Below are 21,468 nucleotides of genomic sequence, written 5' to 3'. Positions count from 1 at the left end.
TCCTTACAAAAAGAAGCTGGTATGTGTCAAGTTTTATATGATTGCTGTGAGACTCCAAGTTCATGATAAAAAAACTAAAGCAATTAGAAAAAGACATCTGTAATAATACTGCACATAGTTTAAGAGGTGATCAAAATGCTTTATTCAAAAATATATTTTTCCATGTATTTTTTACATTTTCAGTTACAACTAAGTAAATTGTTAAACTAGAAAGAAACATTATCTTTTTAGATTTATTTGAGATTCCTCTTGCCTTCTCTTGTCTATAGAAGCGAATTAAAAGTTTCAGACCTTTAAGCATTACTTAAAGAATACAAGGGTAATGAGAAGATTGACAGTAATACAGAGATTAAATACAGAGTAATACAGAGTAATACAGAGATTAAAATCAGCCCCTGGAGACAGGAAATGTAACTGAAAACCATAATTTCCTTCCAAGTCTGGGTGACACATCTTCAGTAGTAGTCTGGAGGTAACATTCAGTAACAGTATTAAATTATGATTTTGAAACAATTATTTTAGAATTTCAGTTGAAAAGATTCTGTAAGTAGGCTCATATTCAGTAAATCATTCATAAGAAAACTTTCAGAAGGGAGAAAATGTAGAGATAGTACACAATTTTGATGTTCTAACTAAAAAGAAAAGTTACAATCAGTTTGTTTGCATCTACTTAATAATTTTCAGGTTTTTGGATTTTTTTAACAACTGTTCTACTGAAATCTAAATTTTATCAAGCTTCCTTATAAATCAGGCATATTTATTCATTATTCCTACTTAAAAGTCAACCACCGCTTTGGATTTGCTAGGAGTATTTTATCAATTTTATCTTGGGATATGCCTCTAATTAGCATTTTAGGAACGATATTTTTAAAAATATGCGAATATCCGTGACCTCCATATTTCATCAACCTGTTCTTGGTGTGCACATCATGAGCCATCAGAATTCTGTCTTCATAGCCTTCATCAATCAGCATACGAATCCTGCAAAAGTTAGAAGTGTCCCTGTCAGTGAAAGTTCTTACTGGAACAGCACAGAACCCACCAGGATTTATATTTCTTACATCACTGTACTGCTGGACTGTATTATAACAGAAAATACTTAGGTGCTCAGAGGATACACTCCTTACATTTACCTGAAAATAAAATGCATTTTTTATTGCATGAAAAATACCCCACCTCTGAAAACACACATCAAAATGGAGAAGTAAAACTATTTCCTTTTGGCACATGACTCTGCATTTCCAGATCCATTAGGTCCACAGAGCAATTCAAGAACTTCAGCATCACCATGCATGGGACAGAGGTTTTATATAAATGAGTAAATAATAATTTCCTACATAAATTCTTTCTCAGCAGGTTACTTCTTGCTGGTGCCACAAAAGCTGGTCCCATTACATTTGCTAATGTCCAGACTCTGTGTGTGACAGGTCTTTAAAGGAGCCTGGTTCAATTACACAAATACTTTCATATCTTTGGTTGAATCCCATTTAGCAAAGCAGGTAAATAAGAACTTGAAGTTGCCAGTATCATACTCCATACAGACAGTTATCATCAAAACACATTTCAAAGATGTTCATTAAAGAAGATAAATAAGACTGGCATAGCACAGCACTAGGAAATAAGAGGCATAACTGACAGGAAATAAAAGGCATTAATACGGCAGTGCAGCTAAACAGCCGTGGCAAAATGACAAGTCAGCTTGGAAAAAGAGGTAATCCTCCTGGTCACACTCTTGTAGTAGGACTGCTACAAGTCCTTCTGTTCCATGTTTCATTCAGGTAGCCTTACTCCCTTGATCAGCTCATTTTTTTTATGTGGATGTCTACACTCCTGTATTGCATGACTGTTAAGTTTCTCGGTAAGCTTCCATTTAGTTTGGCACAGGACTGCAGCACTGACAGACCATCCCTGCAATGTGCTCATTCCTCATGAAGGCCTCCAATTCCATCACTTGCCAGCACTGTGAAATTCTAATCCTTACCTTCCTGACAATGCTTTGATCAGCAAGAAAATAACCAGCCTTACAAGTATCCACATTGTATCTGAAAGGCCTTACTGACAGTTTTTATTACAAGTAGTTACACGGAGATACATGTAGCAGGATCTAACCAGCATGGGCAGAAGAAGGAAGGCAAAACCAATAGAATCTGGTAAAATGTAATTGTTTTTCAAAAACCCACCATACACTGTACAATACAGTGCACAACACTACAAAAAAACATAGTCTTACAACATCACAGGAATCTCCTCCAGCCTGAAATACAGAAAAACCACAAGCCAACCAGAAAGTAAGAGCAATGGCACTGGTGGGACTAAGTTTTTACTGACCAAACATGTTATTAGAATCCTTTAATTTTGGACCAATTTCACAGGTTGGGGAGGCATACGTTCCTTTCCATTCTCTATTGCTCTTTTCTGCTCATTCCTCTATATTTAGTTAGTACTTGCTTCTGACTCCAAACTGCCCCAGAACAAAAGCCAGTGTTTTGCCTGCACTGGCAGCAGACTGCAGCCAAATTGCTGAAGTACACAGACAACTAAACTGTGTCAAGTAGGTACATTATGACTACAGAAGTTTGTGTTTTGAACAGAAAAGATGTGAACAAGTATTTTCCATTTTCATTTAGAGGTCAGTTTTATTTCTTCCTCTGTGGTGCTGTCTGACAAAACAAAACCCTAAGGAGATTGCCCCAGACATCCCTAGTCCACTGTGGGTACATCCATATAACCCAAGTACACATACTCACACTGTGCAATGAGAAGAAAACCTTTCATCTTTTCTTCCTATGAACAGCCTGCTGCAAGAAATACTCAGACACTAAAGAGTTTCAGGAGAGACAACGGTGGCTGAGCAAGTATCATGGATGGAATGAAAACTCTGACACGGTTGAACATGCACTTGTTAACCAAGGCCTAGTCCAGTCCTCTCTATATATTCCCTAGTGCTTTTGTAGATACTGACTTTCCATGGCACAGGAGACAGCAGGAGGCACAGCAGAGAAAGCAACTTTGTTCATTCTAAATGCAAAAACTGTGTATTCCTTGCAACAGTTTAAAATACCGAGTGCAAGACTGAGAGCACTGTGTAAAAGAAAAACAATTTCTAGTGTGAAAAGCAGCAGCAAACGTTTGGGAGGGTGGAAGAATAACCACAGCACCTTCTTAGAACAGTTTGAAAATAGCTTTGTTTCAAGATTAATCTGACAATGAGGGGGAGGGAAGCTATGTCTGAGATGTAAGGGAAAGGTAGAAGTTACTTCATTAGTGATCAGCAATCACAGAATCTTTCTCATCGAGGAGAGTGAAAGACCTGTTTGTGACTCTGGAAGGTAAAAAGACACAGGCCGGATGGCAACCCACCCCTCAGACACCTGCCACTTCACTGCTCACAAATAGTGTGGACAAACAGCACGGCAGCATCACACCTCCAGATGGAGTGGAAGGAGTGAGGTGTCCATTCCCAGCTGATCCTACCTTCTCTCAGGAAGTTTCTGTACAGAATGTATTTCCTTGGCAAAACTTTGTGTTAGCACAGCACAACAGATTTGCTGTGCAGCTGAGCTGAGACTGCAGGTACTGATGAGAAGCAGGGAAGAGGTATCCTGCCAGTGGGGCCAATATTTTCACATTGTGAGTGTGAGGAGAATGGGAGCTCTGAGGAAACAGGAATCACATCCTTCAAAACAGAGAAAGGGCAAAAGGATAGGGGGAGGAAAGGTGATGAAGTGCTTGGAAGAAAAAAGGCAGTTTTTCAGGATGGAAGCACAAATCCATCCAGAACAACCAATGAGTTTTTCTGGGTTAGCAAACCGGTGAGGAGATACAACAGGCTCTGATGATGTTTAGTAGCAGCACTGAGTTTCCAACACTATGTTTCAAACAGAAGTACTTCATCCTAATGTAAATGCAGTATTTCCAGTCTTTTCCTTTTTACAGACTGTATAACTGTGACCAGATCAGCATGGAATTAGGACAGGGAATGAAGTTAAAAAAGCTCTTGCATCTTCTCAAATAACTTCGCACAACACTATGATTCTGCATCTTCCTGTCAGACAGAAGAAATGATACATGCTGCTCTAATGGCATGACAGCAGCAGGGGAAAATGGCATTATTTCAGTATGATAGAAGACAATTTTTAACAACAAGCAGAATCACTCTGTGATGGTCTTAAAACAAGTACCAATAATATTTTTTTATCAATGGCCATGTTATAGCTAAAACTGCATGGGAGCAGATACCTTGCAATTCTTTCACTGTCGTTCGGCATGTCAATATCCGGGTGGAACTGGTAATGAAGGAATTCTGTACCAAATAGGTCATACTCTAAGTAACATCCAAGTTTAGCAAATTCGAGAAGTTTCTTCTTATCAAATATGGTCCTGCAGAACATATATAACACAGAGTCAGCACTGTAACAGGAATAAAACACCTTATGGTATGAGGACAGGTACTTTGTGACCTCCTACTTGGAAGGAAAAAAACAAATAATCTAAGATTAAATTCACCCATTTGAAAAACAGGACTATTGTTTGGCACATGCTACTTAAGATGATACAGCATTGTCCTTCTTACATTCATTTGGGATTTCATGCATTAAAAAAACAAAACAAAACCAACTCTTGCCCCATGAAATAATGAAAACCTCTACGATAATCTTTAAATGAAAACAGGAAAATTACTTACTTTTGATATCATTAACCCTCTCAACAGACAACCTAACAAGGAAGGACATTTAAGGAGGAGGTTAATTCATAGAGATAATAATAATAATAATAATAAAAAAAGACAATGGATTACGTACACAAGACAGATTGACTTTCCTGAAAGAGTTACAGGACACAGCTTCATCCAGGGCTTGTTTCACCCATCACACACCGGTAATACACAACTTTGCCTTTAGTTTCTATTCTGTACAGTGATGTTTCTAGATTGCCATTAGAATGGCAATATATCATTGTTTGCACTGGGATCTGGCCAGAACATATTAAAGAAATGCTCTCACCAAATATATAATGGCACCGTGAGTATCTGGGACATGGGCTTTGCAGCAGATTTGAAAAGTGAAGGAACAAAGCTTCTAACACCTCTCACTCATTTAGAAAAGAACAGCAACAGAAATAAGAGCCCTCTGGAATATTTTGAGTTTTCTTTGAATCATTTTTACCAAGTGTATAAGCTGTCCAAAGAAAAACAAAAACACTCAAATGATACAATTTTATCTTTATAGCTGCTACACAATTATTTTTATTTTTTTTTTAAGAAGAAACCAAATTTCCACAAGAGCAGCACAGTTAACCAAAAAGGCAGTAGTTTGTTGGGGGATTTTTTTATTATTGCAGATATTGATGTCACAAAGCAGTTTTGCCTTACATAATTACATCACAGTCTATTGCTATGGAAATGACTGATGTCACAACTTCAATATTATGACTTAACAACAGATCAAGTAGGAGGAACAGATGGGTTGAGAGAGAGAAAATCCATGTTCAAATAAGCCTGCCATCAGCAGGAGTGTAAGACTTGCCAACTGCAATTAATAAAAAATGTTATTTTAAAATAAATGTTACAGTTTACAGAGACTGAACGTTTATCACCAAATGAGTTTTCAAAGTGCAGAGATTATTTTAGATCCAGCCTTCCTCGGTTCACAGAGAGACAATCGCCGAGAGTATTCAATCCTGTGCAGGTGGCAAAAACACCCAACAATCTATTTCAAAATCACAGCCAGAACAGTTTATTTTGAAAACTATTGTTAGTGTCATGCTTTTGGGTGTGCTATCCCAATGAAGAGTCAGAGAACTTAGTTTCCTCAGCCATTGGGTCCCACTGTGAGCCACAGAATGTAGCAACAGCAGCAGCTCCCAGTTCAAACTGCTGATCTCTGAGCTGGAATTGGGTGTTTGGGCAACACTGTCCCTGAACAGCCCTGAGCTCATGGAAAAGGAGGTGGGACATGGTGAAGCACCTCATTATGTGGACCTCAGCCATAAATACCATGGGGACAGACATCATATCATTATGATGCCCCAAATTCATAACAATTGCTGTGATTCTTCTAACAAAAGCTACTCAAGTGAGTTGAGTCAAGAGGTTGATCTCCTTTATAATCTTAACCCCTAACAAATGGCTAAAGCTGAGGCTCAATAGCTTTTGCTTCGAGTCTTTTAGTGCACTATCATTCCACTATGGATACCTGCTACCTTTTGTTCTAAGGTGCTAAATTGCAAGACATGGTAGCTAGCATTTTGGTTTTATCATTTAATTGTAAATCCACTGGAAAACTACCATTCTGTCTATATGAAATGCAGACACAAAATATGGAGCTATGTACAAATTTATCTCACATTTAAGGGACTGGGATGCTCCCACGTGGATTTTTCCTACTGGAGGAGACTTAAAATGTTAAATGCACATTGCAAAGCCAAACTTCACAGTAGTTTATGCTACAGAAAGTGCCAACCTGAATGTGTGAAAGTAATGATAGAAAGAGATAAAAGGAAATGTCATATTGTGCATCAGCGGCTGTTACTGAAACTGCACCTCTGTTTTCCTATTTATATTGCTTAATTTCCATTAATAAATTACTTAATTTGAAAATTTACAACTAAGAGGCAAGAAACCATAATTGCATATTTATGTTGTATCAAAATGGCTATGTAAGTACTGATATCTGTAGCTTGCTCAGTCCTCTGTCATAAAAAGATTTAAACAATCAGTTTTTCCTCAAAAAGGGGTGAAAAATACAGCTATAGATATAGTGAAACAGGTAAATACAAAAAGGACGTTATAAATATTCAAATATAATTTCATGGCATGAATTTTATGCTCCTAAAATCCTCAAGTAAAACAAGGAGCTCTGTGTGAATAACAAGCACCTGTAACTTGATTTGCAAGATCTTAGAGTCTGTAACCATGAGAAATTTGGAGCACAGTGCTATTGCCTGTATTACATTCACACTGAGGGCAAACAATCCAATTGCTGAGAATCATATGACCACAGTCTCCATTATTCAGCAACTGGCCAAACTAATCAATGCCTGGACATACTCCAGCTCACACAAGGTCATACAAAACTGATTTGGTAATAGAGGCTGTATTTCTAAGGTGGAGATAGAAAAGCATCCCAATTTCTCTCCATGACTCATGGAGCTCCAGGATTTTGTTCTCGAGGAAACTAAAAGTTAACTACCTGGTCTATGCTAAGAACTATCCAAAACCCAACTATTCTCTTTTTAAGTAGTGTTTCCTCTGTCTGGTAGTACAGCATTAAAAATATGCCTTTTGCTTTGATCCAGACTCCAGCCAAATCAAGGAAATTTCCATTAGCTTCTGAGAGATTTTGGCAAGGCCATTAAGAGTGATCCAGTTTTCAAAAACACTGGAAGCCCAGCAACTTCCAACTTGATTTAGTGAGAGCTGCTCCATGTGCAATGCCTAGTAAATACAGGGATTTGTGCAAGGATACAAATTAATGGAATTCCCATTTTTTAAATGTAGCTACGGTTACTCATAATCCTTCCAGGCTTTCAAAGACAGCATTTAAAATACCAAAATCTCTTACCAATGTGAATCTAAAAGCTGATCCCAACTGAAGTGCTGGATGCAGATCAAGCTCTATATAAACACTTATTTTTAAGTCAGTAAACTTGAGGATAACACTTTATGTCAACTTTTCCCAGTGCAGCTCCGCAAAATCCCAGTGAGTTGTGGCAACACTGCAGGAAGCAGTGAACGGTCTCCTTACCTGTCGAGGTGAGACATGACTGTCTTTGAAGCATCAGCCCCAGCTTCCTGCAGAATGCGGATAATCTGGAAAGGGGAGTCACTGTTCCTGCCAGGATGGATGATAATAGGGCATCCGAGCTGTGACTGAGCCTGTGCTGTTGCCTGAAGCACTCTGTGTTCACTCGGTGTCAAAGGCCAGGAGCAACCTATTTCTCCCACCACACCACACTTGATGTTAGTCCCATCTGCTCCTTTGAGTACCTCATCAACAATAATCTCTGTCAGCTAGAGAACAGGAAAATTATATTTTTGGTTATTATTACTATTTGTGTTAAATAGCATCAAATTCAGCCTAGTAATGCTGGGCTAGTTATACTCTCAAGGTCTTTCTGAACTTATTTAAGTAACAGCTGGGTGTGTGAAAACACTGCAGTTCTAATCTGGTTTCTGTCAACTAATGTTATGCTAGCCATTCACTAAGACCAAAATAAACACAGAAGAAAATCAATTTAACAGTATCCAGTCACACATTTGTCCAGGTTTGCCAAAAAAAGGTGGTCTACGTGCAATTTGAACTCTGATTTAGGCAGACATTGGGTTTTCTTTAAAAAAAAAAAAAAAAAAAAAAAGAGGTTAATTTATTCCAAAACCTTTGCCTTGCACTCCTGAATTGTGTCCAGACTCAATTCAATGTAGTTTTTGCAAAATAATAAAGAAACTTTGTCATTCAGATAGGGAAGGAAGAAACTCTCTCAAGTATCCTGAAGAGAAAACTTTAAGGCAAAACCTGCTGATGGAAATGGCAATGTAAAACAACAGGAGCTCTCCTGACTTCAGAACTACAAAAACAAAGCTCGTTTGGCAAATTTACAAGATCAAGATTAGTCTGCTTTAGAGCACCCATAGACAAAATCTCTCATTCATCAGAATCTCTCAAGAAAACTACTTTGTTATAAAAGCTTTAGTTTTTCTTTCCCAGAAAAGGCCATATATCTTAAGCATACATTCAGAATTGAGAGCACAAAATGGCACTGATGATGGCCTGCCTTCTAAGTTCAGAGTAGAGGAAATCTATGGGTCTCCATGGGTCCACCAAACACAGAAGGGAAGCCTTTGCCTTGAGAAATCTATTTGTATCTATTTGTATTTCAAGCAATGGAAGAACATTTAGGAGAAGCGGTACTCTTGTGTATAGTTTGGGCAAGCTTGGGTTCAGTTTTGTTGGCAGCACTGCTCAAGTTTTGACCATTGATTTTTAAAATTAATTTGACTAATTTGTAAACTGTGAGAGATTAAAAAAGAATTTCAGCTCTATTCATACACTTTCACAGCCTACCTTGGAGAGTTCCATTCCCTCTTTTCCTCATCACCACATTTTCTTAATAAAAGATGAATATTTATTATTACAGGAATATCTGGGGACCTCAGTTATTATTAACACATTGTCTTAGTCATGGTACAAACAGGCTGATGTAGACTATGTCCTGAAAAATCTGGACAAATGATAGAGAAGAGAGCCATAACACACCGCCTGAGCAGAGCAGTGATTTACAAATGCTGGCTAAACTCATTGGGAAGCAATTAGCCAGAAAAAGTGACAAAACAGGTAGCAAGGATAAACTCCTTCCTTAAAAAATAGCAAAAACCTCAAGATAGTTGGTGGTCTACCAAATGTCCACACAGCAAATTGTTTCATGATAAAAAATCCCTCAGAGAAAATGGAGCTTAAGAACTGGAAATTCTGACAGGTAACCCAAGGACATGAAAGTAGTGCTGCTCCAGCTATTACACACAAGCAGTAATGCTGTTTGCATTTTCTACGCTGAGCACCTCTGTATTTAATCTATTTTACTGGAACTTGTCTCCAACTTTGGCTTGCCCAGGGATAATTCACAGGACAGAGGCACTGAAGTAATGGTTAAGACTTACCTGCTCCACTGTCAAGGCCTGCGTTTGAGAAGAATGAGTGGAATCCACATAAAACCCAGCACCAGCAATAATATGAACTCCAGTTTCTTCAGCAAGTTTCTTCAAAGTATTTATATCCCGGCCAATTCCTGTAGTTGTGTTTTCCACAATTGTCCCACCACCTGCTGCTTTAAAATGCAGCAGCTCCTCCCTCACAGCGTCTGTTTCCTGATACAAAAGAAGGTTTTCTTTATGGCTGTAGGGATTTTGCTTAATCCAAAACAAGTTCTTCATCTCAATGGGCCCATTAGACAAAGGCTCTTGGCCTGGAGAAGGTGGACAAAAGCAGCTGCTGTAGTTCATAGTCAAGTGTTCGTGAGTCAGAGTGTAGCCAAGACAGTCTGGCTCCACAGGGCCCAAGACAGTCTGCACTTTTCCGCTCAAGGAAGGCATTTTTCTTTAACAAAGGGAAAAAGAATTCAGATCCTAAAGGAGTCTGGGAAGGAAGAAGAAAGGAAACAAAAACATTTCAAAAGGAGCAGCATTTTCTCGGGCAGTTTCTGAAATCCCTCCTCCTTGTTGCACATGTACCTACACTCTGTGTGTGTTCACTGGGATGTTTCCAAAAGCTGTTTGCAGCACGGTGGTCAATATGAAAAACAAGGCATTATTTTACCCAACTGTGCTTCTATCGGTACTCAAGCAAGATAAACACATCACATTCCAGTACATGGAAAATTTCATCATTTATTGTGGCGCAGTCAGTATCACATTAAGATAAATGTTTCCTATTTAATAAAACCACTGTATGTTCATTTAGGATTCTTTGCTCTTCAGCAGCTGTCAAATTTTGTCAGCTTCAGCCACCAGATGAACACACTTGGCAACAAGGCTGAATATTCCTTACTGGCATGTTCAGTATATTTATTCCTGGCCTCCAAGACTCAGTGTCCCTCTCACATGCCGAGGAAGCTGTCTGTGTTTAAGCACCTTGTCTGCCCCTCTCTATGTGGAATGAAGGGGTGGGGGATGATAATCTGCTCCTCTGGCTTCTGTAGGGCTCAGGTTCTCCTACCAGCTGCATTCCGGAGGTCTGACAGCCCAGGACCACTCATCTAAGGCTGACAACAGATGCCAAAGATACAGGATGGCCCACAAACAGCTGTGGAAAAGCCAAAGTGCTTCAGTGGGCAAATATTTTACCAGCAAGAACAGGCCTTACTCTAACAATTGATATATGGCTCAGCATCTTGGACACTCTTTAATTCATCTTTAACATGAACGAAACAATGTTACTTCTCAAAACTTCAACCAAGCAGTGACAAACACTGAGGCTACATTCATGTCACAGGCACTGAGCCAGCTTGGCCTATCTCACTGCAGGTTAGAATTAACTGCAGCTCTCCTCACTGGGATTTTGGTTTTTTTCCCTTTTGGGAGTGGAGGTAGTCTTGACCAACCCGTTCATGTTAGATCTTCCAGATGCTAGTCACAAAGGCTTGAGGATATATAGTTAAAATCCCTAGTCAACCAAAATCATTGGTTATGAAACAAAATACATGTTTAATCATGTCCAGAGGAAAGGACTAACTAGAGCATGCATTATTGATTAAAGAGAGAGGTCTTTCCCATTTCTGCCTCCCTTTTAGTGAATAATATCATAAACATGGGTTTGTAACTGGTAAAGCCCTCAGAGGACATTTTCCTTTTAACTGCTGAAGTTAATCTACCAGGATGACAGAAAAACTGAAATCTGAAGGGCATGGAACTCTACATATCAAAGGGCACAGGAACCTCAAGATCTCTTTGGGGGTACTTTGATCTCATGAGAAGCTGTCACTGCCAAAGAACCAATGCACAAAAGTGACCCAGCCCCTGGAAAAGGCAGCTATTGCCTGCCCAGTGCAGTCTATAGTGCTGGTGCTCACTGTAATATGAAGAGTTTGCCATCCATAAAAAAGAGATATGAGTGACTGGCTATGTTTAGTTGCCTTGTGTAAAAGTAGACTTAGGAAGAACGGTTCTTTTAGGAATCTCATTCCTGAACTAGCATGCTAACTTGTTTGAGAAGGCAGAAGAATAATTACTCTCATAGAATGGACTGCTGGCTGATTAATAGGATGATTTATTTTTGTTCCAAACAAATTAAGAAGAGTATGATTTCAGAAAATATTATTCTTGAGCAAATAATTAAAAGCAAAATACCTGTCTTAGAAACTGCTCCTAGCTGCAATTCAATTAAGCAGTCATTAATTCCATGCTTAAAGAAGGCTAGTGCTCTATATAGAGCAACCCATTATTTTGGAGAAAGTTCAATGATCTGAGTAACTCTTATATGCACAGCAAAGCAACTGTAATTATAAAATGTAATAATAAATCTAAGCATTACCTTTGCTTTATTTTTTTTGCCCCCCGTACTTTTTTTTAATGCAAATATCTACACTCTGGTATTCAGTAAAACCCTGACAGCACAGAGCAATAACTACCCTCTGCATTGGATTCATACTTTGTTTTCCCCATGTTCACTGCCAGTTTTCCAATCCATTTATTAAGTTAGCAAACCAAACCTATATACAATTAAATATACAAGTATTTAGTTTCTTTTGATAAAGCTTGACACAAATCAATTACCAGTTCCCGTGCGAGGTTTCTCTTGCAACAGACACCAACCTGTTGATTTTTAAATTCTAGATTTCAGCTCACATACAGAATTTACAGAACCTTTTGACTGAGGCCAAGGATTTTTATAAATATAAGAAGCATCACAAAAAATGGAAACTGACACAAACAAAAAGTAGGCCTAATTTTATCTTCATGAAAAATATATTAGTGCCTATTCCTATTTACTAACACAGTTTTAGAAACCCACCACTCTTAATAAAAGAACTATAAAAAATAAAGATAGTCAACAACCTGTGACTGGAATTATTTTTGAAACCACTGTCCTGGTATCTTCCCTACTGTCATTCATATAAAAAGCTTCTCCTGATTATGCTATGATATATGATTCCCAATAAGATTCATTTAATGGAATCAGAATTATATATTTTTAAAACAGATTTTAGATGCAGATAGTTTTTAAGTGGAATAAGGATTCCTACTTAATTTAAGCATGTATATGTTACTACAGGAATCACCGTTTGTGTGGTTTACTAATGACTTGCATGCCATGTTTTACACAGAACTTTCTTTTGAAAAAGTTTCTTCTTCCATACACCAAGGACTGCATTCACATCACCTCATTTAGCCATTTAAATGATATATGTCTACTACAGAACAATCATCTAGACCATTTTCATAGTGGAGAAGGAAGGACATATCTACAGGCAATTCATCCAGCTTATTTTGAATGCCTGTAATAGGACAGTACAAGTCACTTTCTGTAATATTATCCCCCTTCCATGACTATGGAGCAAGCCAAGAAACAATCCAGGACAAGACAGATATATTTCAGATGACTCTGCATAGGATATGTGAATGATATCTCCTTAATCTTAACCAAGTCTGAGAGGATGGGAAAATGTGCTGATTCCTACAACAGAAAATAAATAGGTAGCTTTTGACAATAACAGATATTTTTCTTTTGAAAATCACTAATTTATGTGGTGGTATTTCCAAAGAGCTCCTGCACAGACCAAGACATCTCAGCTCTGTGTGCTGTAGAAAAAGAAATAAATTATATTTCCTGAAAATTACACATTCAGACTAAAAAAATGAGAAAACTGCTTTAGGATATAACCAAAACTTGTACTATTTCACAAAAGCTGTGAAACACTACCTTATCGTTTTTGTAATAAACTCTGGACAAATCTTTATAACCACCAACTGTATGGTGCATAAAATACAATTCTCACCATTAGCCACCTATCAAATCCTGGTGAAGTAAATATTTTTCCTAGAGGTATTGTTAAAAGAGACTTGCTACTAAAAAGGTCATGGCACTGCATTCCTGACTCTAGTAAAAACTCCAGTGAGTTCAATAGATGTTTTGCCTGAATACTGATGACAAGATTTATGTTTCCGCTTTTCCCATCTGAAACGTGCACTTCAGTCATTGTGTCATTTTAATGGCCTTGTAATGGCAAGTCCCCCTAGGTTTGGATTAGTTGCTTCCTACAGTAATCTCATATTGCTGAAACATTATAATCACATAAACACAGTTTCCATATGCTAATTCTGCACTTGTTTTGATTTGGTAAGCACATTTTAATGGCATTAGCACAGATTCTCCGTAGACTGGTGCAAGAATCATTTCATTGTTGTTACATTACAATGTGAGATTAGAACAACGTTAAATCCAGATTGCTGTGACATAAAATTTACAAAAAAAGCAAAAAGAATGGCTCAATGGGTATTAACTGTATCCAGAAAAAGTTAAACACAGCTGCCATTTAGAAACAAGGGCTGCCCTGGCTGCATCAAGAGCATTTTAAGTGGGTCTTTCCTTTATAACCACACAGCCCTGGAAAATACGACATAACACGGGCTCACTATATACTTACAGATGAAGGAAATGCTTTGAGTACTCAATTCTAGTTTGAGCAACCCCTACAGAGCATGGAAAAGCCACTAATTAGAAATATATGACACAACTGTAGGAAATTACTACTGGTTAGTCTATGCTGTGTTATCTCACTGTTCCCCACATGTAAACATTTTGTGACAAGGGAAAATGTTAGCAAGACAAAGAAAGAGGAGAGGCAGAGGGTAAGTGAACATGTGTAGACTATGTCAGGAAGAATTTACAAAATTAACTTATTTTTCTCTTCCCTCATGCTTCTGCCAACCCTGTAGAGGTTTACAGAAATGAAGGAACTCAATACTGTCCACACATTTTTTCCTTCTCCCCACCAGACAAAAAAGCTTTCTAACCTCTTCAATGGATGGATGCCAGATCTACTTTACCTTCAAAAATATATTCACAAGTGCTTATTACAGTGCAAACATGCCTGAAACCCAGCACTCACCCAGACACGGATTTCAGTAAGCATGGCTTTTTTCATGCATATTGTCAGGAAGCACAGCTACAGAGGCTGTGGAGCTGAGCTTGCCACAGCTGGGTGGCTGGAGGACAGAACTTGCATTTGCTCTAGGACAGATGCAGATTCACTTGTCATTTAGTCCAGCAATTCCCTGTGCCCCAGTCACTGCAAAGGTGTCCAAGACCTATGACACTCTACTTCTATGACACCAAGCATATTCTCTCTTTCTTGCTAGGAAAATATGTAGGAAAGAAAGTCTCCTTTTCAGGAATGCATATCCTTCATTCCCTCTAAATTTCAGATTTGAAACAAGCATACATCTAACTCCACACTGCTGTTATTCTCATTGACTTTCATTGGTTTTCTCTCTATTTAAGACCATATTCTCATGCCATCACTAGTTTGTGTTACATGAGATAGCAACGTATCTTATATTGCTTTTGGGTTACTCTGCCCAAGAAACTGAATTTGAAAATGAGTGGAAGTACTGAAAAAATTGACAAGAATTGAAAGTTTCTGGATAAACTCCCATCTCTTTTGTAGAAATGGCACATATGCTGCTCTGAAGGTGACAAATTATTTTCATTAGAAGTCATAAACATTCTTCCCTGTCTTCAGAATTTAAATTGGTCAGAAGTGGCATTGGTCTTTTTCCCCTCCCAAAATGGAGCTATGAGAATGTCATGATTTGCTGAACTTCAAACTAACTCAAGGCTTTGTGTCCTAAGGAATGATTTCACACAGCAGATTTTTTGTGCCTTGAATAAAGCTCATATGAGAGAGGAAGGGAAGACTTATGGTGCCTCTCTCCCACACAAACTCCTGCCTAAACCCACAGGAGTACATACTGCACCTCTTCCCTTAGTGGGCACCTGCACTTTCTTGCCTTTGGGTGGCTGTATCCTCATGCAGCATGCACACAAACCTCACCATTTCAGATATGTAAGCTCTTGACAGGGTGGAAATTGGCCAACAGACTCAAAGCCTAGAGAACTCTTGTGGGGGATTATTTAAAAAGCATCATCAGCATCAGCATCAGCATCATCTACCTTGCCACATTTTTTCATGAAACACACTATTCTAGAAACACTAAAAATAGTGGGCTAATGTTGTGGCTTTCAGTAACCTACCTCTGGTCCCCAAACCATTCAAAAACCTATTTCCTTAAGAAGCCAAACTAAAAGAAATGCTAAATATTGCTTTTCACTAAATCTTCTAGATATGGTTTGAGCAACAAAAAACCTGTACACTACAAAAGCAAAAAGGAATACTAAAAGTAAGATTTACTACATAAAGCTACAGTATATACTATGAAAAATAACTAGGAGAGCTTTAGCAAAGCCTTATATAATCCAAATATGATAAAGAGAAGTCCCACCAAAATATGCAAGTACACACACTCCACAGCAGCTACATTGCTTGAGTGGCACTGTCAATGTTCTACAATCTAAAAGCAAAGTCACTTAAATTTTAAGAGAAATGTAAACACTAGCACACATATGGGAAAGGCCAATATATTGACCCCCTGTCCTAAGAACCTCTGAAAATCACACTCAGATAAGGAGCTGGGTAAGCTAGAAGGAAAGCTTTTAAATGTTCACCTGAAAGCAAAGAGAAAATTCTTACAGCATTTTCCCTCTGTGGCTCAGCTCATGGCAGACAGACCTTCCAGCTTTGCATGGTTTGAAGGTCATGTTCTGGCTCTAGCCAGGCTTTAAGCCAGGCATATCTAAATCAGATTGCTCCCTTAGTTGAACTGCCACACCAGGACAAGCACAGTGTCTTGTACCAGTCTCGCAGGGTGGACAAACCTTGGGGATCAAAGCAAGCGCATGCGACTTGCCCCAAGAAGCAGAGTCCAAGTCACTTAGTATATAGAACTTTGCACAATTTTTTTCACAATTTGGTTAAAGTTTAGCTGTTGTGACTAGAATAGTCAGACTTCTATTTTACCTTATTTCTGTGCAGATAACAGTCTCAAAAGCTAGGCTTCTCTGAGCAAAGTCACATTGAAGTTTCTCTTCCTCAGAGAGATCTGAGACCAGCATACCCCTAAGTGTTTTTTCATTAACATCTCTTTAGAAGAACTTCAGGGGATTTTTCATTTTGGGCAGCTTCCAAAATTACTCCTGATGAAAGGTCAGATAAAAATTCTCCTCCAGGGTCAAACATTACATTAATTATATTTTACATGCACACATAGTGTTTTTAGGCCAAAAATCAGAACAGAAGTCACATTATGCTATATGCAAATATGGACTAAGTCCTGCATGTTGATACATACACTCATATTCTTAAGACTTAATGGACTTACATTTGCTTCTCGAGGGCTCTTGGGTACAAGCATATACTCTCTCTTTCTTGCTAGGAAAAGATGTAGGAAAGAAAGCCTCCTTTCCAGGAATGCATATCCAGCCTTCATTCCCTCTAAATTTCAAATTTGAAACAAGCATACATCTAACTCCACTCTTTGCTGTTATTCTCATTGACTTTCATTGGTTTTCTCTCTATTTAAGACCACATACACATATTTTCACATGAGCTTAAACATTTCAGTAAGCATGCTGGGTGGAGCATTATCACTCACATGTACAGTCTGACAGAGCCACACCAAATCACTCAATGATCTTTACATGCAGAAATGCACCATACAAACCTAAGCAATGGATGAGTGATATTGATCAAGAGTGAAGATTACTATCTAGAAAAATTTAGATGAATGAACCCCAACATCAGTTCTGTGACAGAACACCAGTCACTGATCCACTGAGACCTGTAAAGCCATGCATGGTGGAAAAGAACATGGGGATTGGGTTCAGTGTCCCATTCAATATCACAGACTGCAGCAAATTAAATAAGCAGGGGCTTCTAGAAAGCCACCTTCTTTACCAGGGAGTGATGAGCTTAGATGCACAGAACTAAACTTGTTTTTAGGTTCTTACTCCCATCTGGGTACAACAGTGGAATGCTGGGAACAACCAATACACACAAGCTGACAAAATTGTCAGGTCTCCGACATATCCTTCTAGTACTTTTCCAGGTAATACTGAATTTTCAGTCTTAACTGGACATAGAACCCTGTTTTGCCTTTTTGTATTACAGAATTTCTGAAAGAAGATACAAACTCAGTATTTTTGTCCTAGAAACTATTATCTGTTTTTCAAAAAAATCCTGGCTACCCAGTTGAAAGTGAACAACAAAGAACAAAGTCTGGTACTAAAGCTTACAGAACGCCAGAGTTCAAGCTTTAAAAATAGTTGAAGATTTTCAGACCCATCTGAAAAGAATCCATTTGCCAAAAGGTACACAAATCACAGCAAAAAAAGAGGTACATTCCTTTCACTTGATCACTAATCCTCACTGTAGTGACTCTGACAGGGCAAAGACAACTGTGGGATAAAACAATTCTCTCTTTACATTTTGAGGAAAGAGGTGAGATCCCAAAAGAGCAGAAAAAGGGAGTAGCTCAGCAGGTAACACGCTGTTCTTTGATCCTACCTTCTCCACAGAAGTTACTTCAAGAAAAACCCTGTGGCTTTGGGTACACAAAAGTAGGGTTTCAAAATATCTTTGAGAAGAGTGATTCTACATTTCTGGGATCCAAATAAAAAACTGTGATTTACTTAAAGCTGTCATCTAAGAGATGGTGGTGGTGGTCTTTCTTCTTCTTTTTATCTGAGTAGTTAAGTACTTGTGAAACACATCCCAGCTAATGTTAGGATAAAATGCTTTTCTTGAATTATTACCAACATACATATTACTATCAGACTAAAGATATGGCCACTGCTTAGAAAATTCTGAGGAAACTTTTTAATTTGTAACCTGAAAAATGACATTGAAGCAGAAAACCTACCCTACTGGTTTTGAGAAGATGTAATTTCTTCTTAGAACTAGAGGGATGGGATACTCCCCCCTCCCTTCCAATACAGCTGGCAATCCAGTTTTCCAGAAATGCAATAAATGTAAAAGAGTTTAACACTGTTCTGAATCAAACCAGAGACTTGAACTTCAGGTTTCCACAGTCTAGATGGATCTCTAATTCCCTCATACCAGACAGGTGGCCAGTCTGATGCAAGCAAAAGCCTCCTGTTTTCATGAACCTTAAGAAGTCTTGGTTTCATCTGACTAAAAAATGAATTTGTTCAGTATTTCAAGTACTGAAAGATGGGAAAAACATTTTAGATCTACATCAAGTGAAATAAGGAAAAAAATTCACAGAATGTTCAGAGGCATAGTCCTTTAATAAACACAGAACTCACTGGAGCCATATGCTCCTCTATATACTGATTTTTATATGTGAGAAGCAAGCTGATGGCTCCCTAACCATGGAGGGGAAGCTTTGACACTTGTTCCTGCTGCACCATGCACTAATTTAATAAATTAGCATTGGTCACGTACATTAAATATAATTAAGTATCTGAATGCCATTGTTGCCACATTGGATTATAACTATGAAAATGAATGTGATGATGGTGACAGGATGGAAAATATTATGTCTGTTAAATTCCAAAATATGGGAGGCATTCATAATAAATGACACTTATGTAGCCTTTCATCAAACAACCCCAAAGTACCTGACAAAATGATACAAAACTACTTATTAGAAGCATTGCTTCACCCATCACTGAAATACAGCCCCCAGCAGAAAGAAGGCAACAACCTTTACACACTACAGAACATATTATGACAGGGAACACTGAATAATGTATCCAGTGTAAAGCAGAAGGGAATTCCAGACAAGTAAAACAAAATTTCCCAAAAGTAAGTGACCTCCAGTTAAAAATTTGTTTCATTCAATAACTGTCACAAGTCTCTAGCATACAGAAGATACCACCCTTAATAACAGACACCTGAAAAAAAAGAATTATGTTTACAGGTATCTTAGAGATCATATATACATTAAAGTACTTGCTAGGCTCCTCGGAGTTCCTCACCAACAGGACCTGTATGCTTCTACTTACAACCAAACTAGCCACAACACACGACCTGCTGCAGAGGGGTTGCCAAAAGCCAAGGCCACTGCCCAGCAGTGGCTTTGCCACCGTGCTGAAGCACAATTGGCAGGGGGAGCTGAACCTCCCTCGCTCAGATCCAGCCTCCCTTCCGCAGCTCCCCGAGCCGGTGCCAGGGGAGCAGGGAACCTTGCCACAACAGCGTCTTGGAACGGGCAGCAAGCCTCAGGCCACCGAGAACCCGCATGGTATAGGAATCCAAACAATACACACAGGCAAGCCTGGAGCTTTGCTGCCGAGCCCTGACAAGCTTAAGCAACTCTGGAAGCATCTTGCAGTGGGCTGCTGGTGCTTCCAGATGGAGAGGCTGCTGAAGGCAGGCTCTGAAGGTCCCAGTTTTGGATTGAGGCATTTGTTCCTTCACAGAGACACCCTAGGGAACTGTCGGGAGAGGACGTAGTTCCAATATTTAACTTGTTATGGCTGTGCAAATATTAAATACCAGCACCAATAATAGCAGCGTAGCTGCACTCACACAGTGAAGCCGGCTGAGCTTGGGGCTCACTGTTGGTAACTATCATCTGGTGCTGTAAAACGCTTTTGCAGAGAGGAACTGCTCGTTCCCTCACACTCCAGACGTGCCGCGGGGATCCTGCCTCACCCAGCGCCGCCGTCCCGGCCACCTCTGCCCCTCGGCCCGCAGCGTCCCTCCGCCGGGGCTGCACCGGCTGGGCCGGGCCCGCGGCAGCCCCGGCCCGCGGCCCGAGCCCGGCACAGCCCTGCGTTCCCCGCCCGCCCCAGCCCCGAGCACCGCCAGCCGCCTCCCGCTCTCCCGCCTCGGGCCTTCCCGGGCCAGCCGGAGCGAGCGAAAGCCGCTCTCGCCCCTCAACTCGGGCGAAGTTTCCCCTTATCGGGCCGAGGGCACAAAGGGCCGGCCCGGCACGGCTCTGGGCCGCGGGAGGTGGCGGAGCGGCTCCGCAGGCACCCCCCAGCCCCGGCTCGCTCACCGCGCCGGCCCGACCCTCCGCCGGCAGCACCGCACCCCGCAGGGCCAAGGCCGGCAGAGAGCCGCGACCGCCCCGAGCGGGGCGGGACTTCCCGGGGACGGGAGCGAGTGGCGGAGCAGGCTGGGGGCGGTGGGGCCTGGGGAGCTCGGGGTGCCGCACGGGAGAGCGGGAGAGCGGCTGCGGAGTGGAGCGCTGTCCCAATGCCTCCTTGCGGCGACCCGCCCAGCCCGCTGCCCCTCAGTCCCCTTCCCCGAGAGTTCCCCCGTGGAGTGAGGGGCAGCTGTGCTTTGTGTTATCCTTGCCTCCTACTACGAATGAGAGTCGGTGGCTGTGAGCATCCTGCCTGTCCTTGTGCGTACCCCCTGTTTACACAGGGAGGAGGCTGGAAACACTGAGTCAGTTTGTGGGGGCGCGGGGGTGTGGAGGGTGGGAGTTCGCGCTGAGTGCTTGGGCTTGCAAGAGGCAATATTTTCTAATCTGCCCTTCAATGCAAATACGAAGGTTGAAGAGGCACTTCCAAGTATCTACACGCAGGATGACAATGACTGATTCTGGAAGAAAGTGCAGGTCCAGAGTATGAATTAAAAACACAACTAACACCAAGTTAGAATCATTAAGGTTGCAAAGGCTACCAAGATCATTGGGTCCAACCTTTGTACACTGCCATGTCAGCCTTATCTTGGCACTAAGTGCTATGCTGTTCCCGAAGCAGTTCATTCCAATGCTTTTGAACCCTTTCAGTAAAGAAATTTTTCTGATGAAGAATTCACCTTCAAAATCCTTTACTGAGAACCTCAAAAGTGGCTTATTTACCTAAGGCTCACAGCGTGCAGTGTGGTACTATTCCATTTTATAGAAGGGTAAACATGCTGACAACATGACTAGCAAAGGCA

At 40.1% G+C, this 21,468-nt stretch overlaps 1 protein-coding gene across 3 annotated transcripts; it reads right to left on the bottom strand.

The window, feature by feature from the left end:
• Positions 1-118: 118 nt before the first annotated feature.
• Positions 119-20,642, bottom strand: PTER (phosphotriesterase related). 3 transcript variants are annotated; one of them, XM_005518770.3, is made up of 5 exons: positions 20,576-20,642; positions 9,656-10,130; positions 7,746-8,011; positions 4,240-4,380; positions 119-981 (listed from the first exon to the last, which is right to left on the bottom strand). In XM_005518770.3, the coding sequence occupies exons 2-5, from the start codon at positions 10,085-10,087 to the stop codon at positions 771-773; spliced, it is 1,050 nt and encodes a 349-aa protein (XP_005518827.1). In that variant the 5' UTR covers positions 10,088-10,130; positions 20,576-20,642; the 3' UTR covers positions 119-770. The 3 variants fall into 3 exon arrangements, with proteins under 3 accessions (XP_005518827.1, XP_014103907.1, XP_087917223.1); XM_014248432.2 differs by lacking the exon at positions 20,576-20,642 and adding an exon at positions 20,104-20,250; XM_088061097.1 differs by lacking the exon at positions 20,576-20,642 and adding an exon at positions 16,243-16,378.
• Positions 20,643-21,468: the final 826 nt, after the last annotated feature.

The sequence above is a fragment of the Pseudopodoces humilis genome, chromosome 1, assembly GCF_049639895.1.
Source record: "Pseudopodoces humilis isolate 2021_Gansu_Grassland_sample_001 chromosome 1, ASM4963989v1, whole genome shotgun sequence".
Taxonomy (NCBI): Eukaryota; Metazoa; Chordata; class Aves; order Passeriformes; family Paridae; genus Pseudopodoces; species Pseudopodoces humilis.
Note: the sequence above shows the minus strand (reverse complement) of the source record. Positions and strands in the feature narration are given on the sequence as shown.